Genomic DNA, 2,972 nt, shown 5'->3' on the forward strand with positions numbered 1-2,972 from the left:
ATTGATCAGCAGCGCAGTCAATAACATTTTCTATGTTTGAATCCTCAGTGTCTATTGATCAGCAGCGCAGCCCGGCAGCAGTGTACTTTCGGAGAAATCATCAATTTGGTTTCAGCCGATACACAGAAGCTGATGGACTTTGTGGTTTATTTCAACTGTATTTGGGTCACACCCATTGAGATCACACTCTGCTTCTACTTCCTGTGGCAGGTAACACACAGTATACACACAAGGTTGATTGATTGATTGATTGATTGATTGATTGATTGATTGATTGATTGATTGACAGCTCCTTGGTCCACCTGCTCTTGCTGGTATTGCTGCTGTTGTTCTAATCTTCCCTCTCAATGGATTCATCGCTAAAGTGAGGAGCAGACTGCAGGTGAGAGATCAGTTTCATTGCCCTAATCCAGATCTAGATCCTGGCTCAGAGCTGAACCACAGTCTGTTCCTCAGGAAGTTCAGATGAACTTCATGGATGGTCGGATCAAACTGATGAACGAGATCCTGAGTGGTGTGAAGATCCTCAAATTTTACGCCTGGGAAGAAGCATTCCTCAGAAGAGTCAGTGTCCTGAGAGATGGAGAACTCCACGCCCTAAAGAAGTCTCAGATCCTGTACTCTGTCTCTCTGGCTTCCTTCAACTCCTCCTCCTTCCTGGTGAGTCTCACACCTTCCTGCTCAGGTAAGCCTGACCCAGTAGCTTACTCTGATGAACTGTTGTACGGTTATTGGTCAGCTGAAGAGACTGAAGAGCAAGGGTCCCATCACACTCATGTGCCCACTCAGAGTACTGAGTCACTGTAAAGACTCATTGATCCTGTCACTTCATTCTAACACTAGTTTTATAGACATACAGTATCTCTACCTGGTATCTTAAGTAATATGATCACAAGCTTTAAGTAGGTAATTTTACACCATTACAATGCATCTCCAGTGACCTCTTGTGATTTGATCTCTGTCACTTCCCCGCTCTATATACAAATTAACAAAATCAGAATGTGGTCACTCAGTGTCCATTCCTTCTGTACTTTTGGCTGTTTCAACTATTTGTTCCTTTTTTCAGTTCAGTTCAGCTCCACACTAAACTCTTCCATCAGTGTTTTACATGCTCTGTCAGCAGCCTACAGCAGGTGCATTGTGGGATTTTATGACTGAACTTTATGAGCAGACACACAGTTTTACTTCCTCTGACAGTGTGGGAACCTGATGTTTCAGCTCATAAATGATGCAGAAAGACATTAATGTCAGAGAAAAAAAGTGTACATCCAGCGGGCTGCTGACAGGCTGTCAGTCCATCAGTCACTCACAGTGGACACCAGTGGAGGAGGTTAACTATAATGTTTACTGAATTTACAAGACGGTTTAAATAATTATCTGTGTTAGACAGAATTTCTCCTAACTCAATAATTCTAAAATTTTGTGATTTTCAAATGGAGTCTGGTGATATTGTGGTTACTAGTTGAGGGGCCAAATCAGTTGTAACAGAATGTGTGTTCACAAACATCTGCTGATGATTTCAAATATGACCCAATCGGACTGCATGTTTCTGTGTTCTTACAGGACGTCAGTAAGTGGGTGGTCATTCGGTGTGGACCAGGACTCATAAGAGCGCACACTATAAATGATTTATGGTCTAATGGGTCCCATACCACCTGGTTTGATTTGATCACAATTAAGTCCTATTTATCAGATAGTTCTCCAGTTTGTACATGTTAACAATAAATCCTCCATAAACACTAAAGTTAGTCATGGAGTTTCACAAGGTTCTGTGCTTGGACAAATTCTATTCACCTTATACAGTATATGCTTCCCTTAGGCAACATTATTAGGAATCACTCCATTAACTTTCACTGTTATGCAGATGATACCCAGTTATATCTATCAATCAAGCCTGATTATGATTTCAGATGTTTTTATTATTTTACGCTTCATATATTCTTTCTGATGAACTCCAAATCATCTATGTTGTTTATTCTTTATGAAAATGAAAAAGTTTCACACATGTTGTTTTCTTCGTGTCTCGTCTTATCAGATTGCCTTGTCAGTGTTTGGAGTCTATGTGTTGACTGATGAACGGAACGTTCTGGATGCTCAGAAAATCTTTGTTTCTGTCGCTCTCATCAACATCCTGAAAACTCCTTTAAGTCAGCTTCCCTTTGCCATGAGCACCACAATGCAAGTGAGTCACACAGTTTTCAGTTTCTTCAGTAAAAAGTATTTTTTATTGTAATTTTTAACTGAATTTCCCAGTCCAGCTCTGAGCTTGCTCACATAAAATATGAACAATAATATGAACAATAACAAACATGGAGAAGTCACAGCACAGCAGCAAGTGCCATCAAATTAAACACATAATCCAGACTAAAAAAACACAAAAGTGCTGACTGTGTACCTTCGTATTCTCACATTACTAATTATAGTATTATGAGTAATATTATATATCACTGATTACAGTTTATAATATTGTAATAATATAATATATAAAAATCACTATAATATCAAAGTAGATCTGACTATGATTATATTTGTGTATTCTACTAATGTGTTGTGTATAACAGTTTTAGTCCTTAGCGGCTTTGTTGACTTGTGGAAATTAATAATTATTCAGTTATTATCAACATTAATAAGTGGTCGGTTAACTTATTTTCAAAAACTTTTCGTCATTTAAAAAAATCATATGCATTTATTTAACACACTAAAAACTGCTCCATTGTTCTAATTTGAGTTAATTTAACAAAATTAATCATCCATCAATCCCCAAAACAGTGCTCAAATAAGGGTTTAAAACTTTTAGTGAAAACTACCTGTGAACAATAAAAGGTCTGATGGTACAGAGCAGTCTCTATATTGAAACACACGTAAAGATATAATAAACTAATCACATTCAACTAAATGTGAATAATAAAATATATTGCTCAGACCAATATATTCTGTGTGAGACAAACAGGCAAATTCAATTCAATTCAATT

At 37.5% G+C, this 2,972-nt stretch overlaps 1 protein-coding gene across 1 annotated transcript in view; it reads left to right on the forward strand.

The window, feature by feature from the left end:
- Window positions 1-2,972, forward strand: part of LOC118332187 (multidrug resistance-associated protein 1-like) — a gene marked incomplete at its 5' end in the record, with an annotated part of 10,069 nt that overhangs the window by 1,123 nt on the left and 5,974 nt on the right. Inside the window, 4 exon segments of the mRNA XM_035667348.1 lie at window positions 49-210; window positions 290-382; window positions 457-660; window positions 2,036-2,182. Of these exon segments, the coding sequence (XP_035523241.1) occupies window positions 49-210; window positions 290-382; window positions 457-660; window positions 2,036-2,182 (606 nt within the window).

The sequence above is a fragment of the Morone saxatilis genome, unplaced genomic scaffold (assembly GCF_004916995.1).
Source record: "Morone saxatilis isolate NCDOM2014 unplaced genomic scaffold, NCSU_SB_2.0 Contig21, whole genome shotgun sequence".
NCBI lineage: Eukaryota > Metazoa > Chordata > Actinopteri > Moronidae > Morone > Morone saxatilis.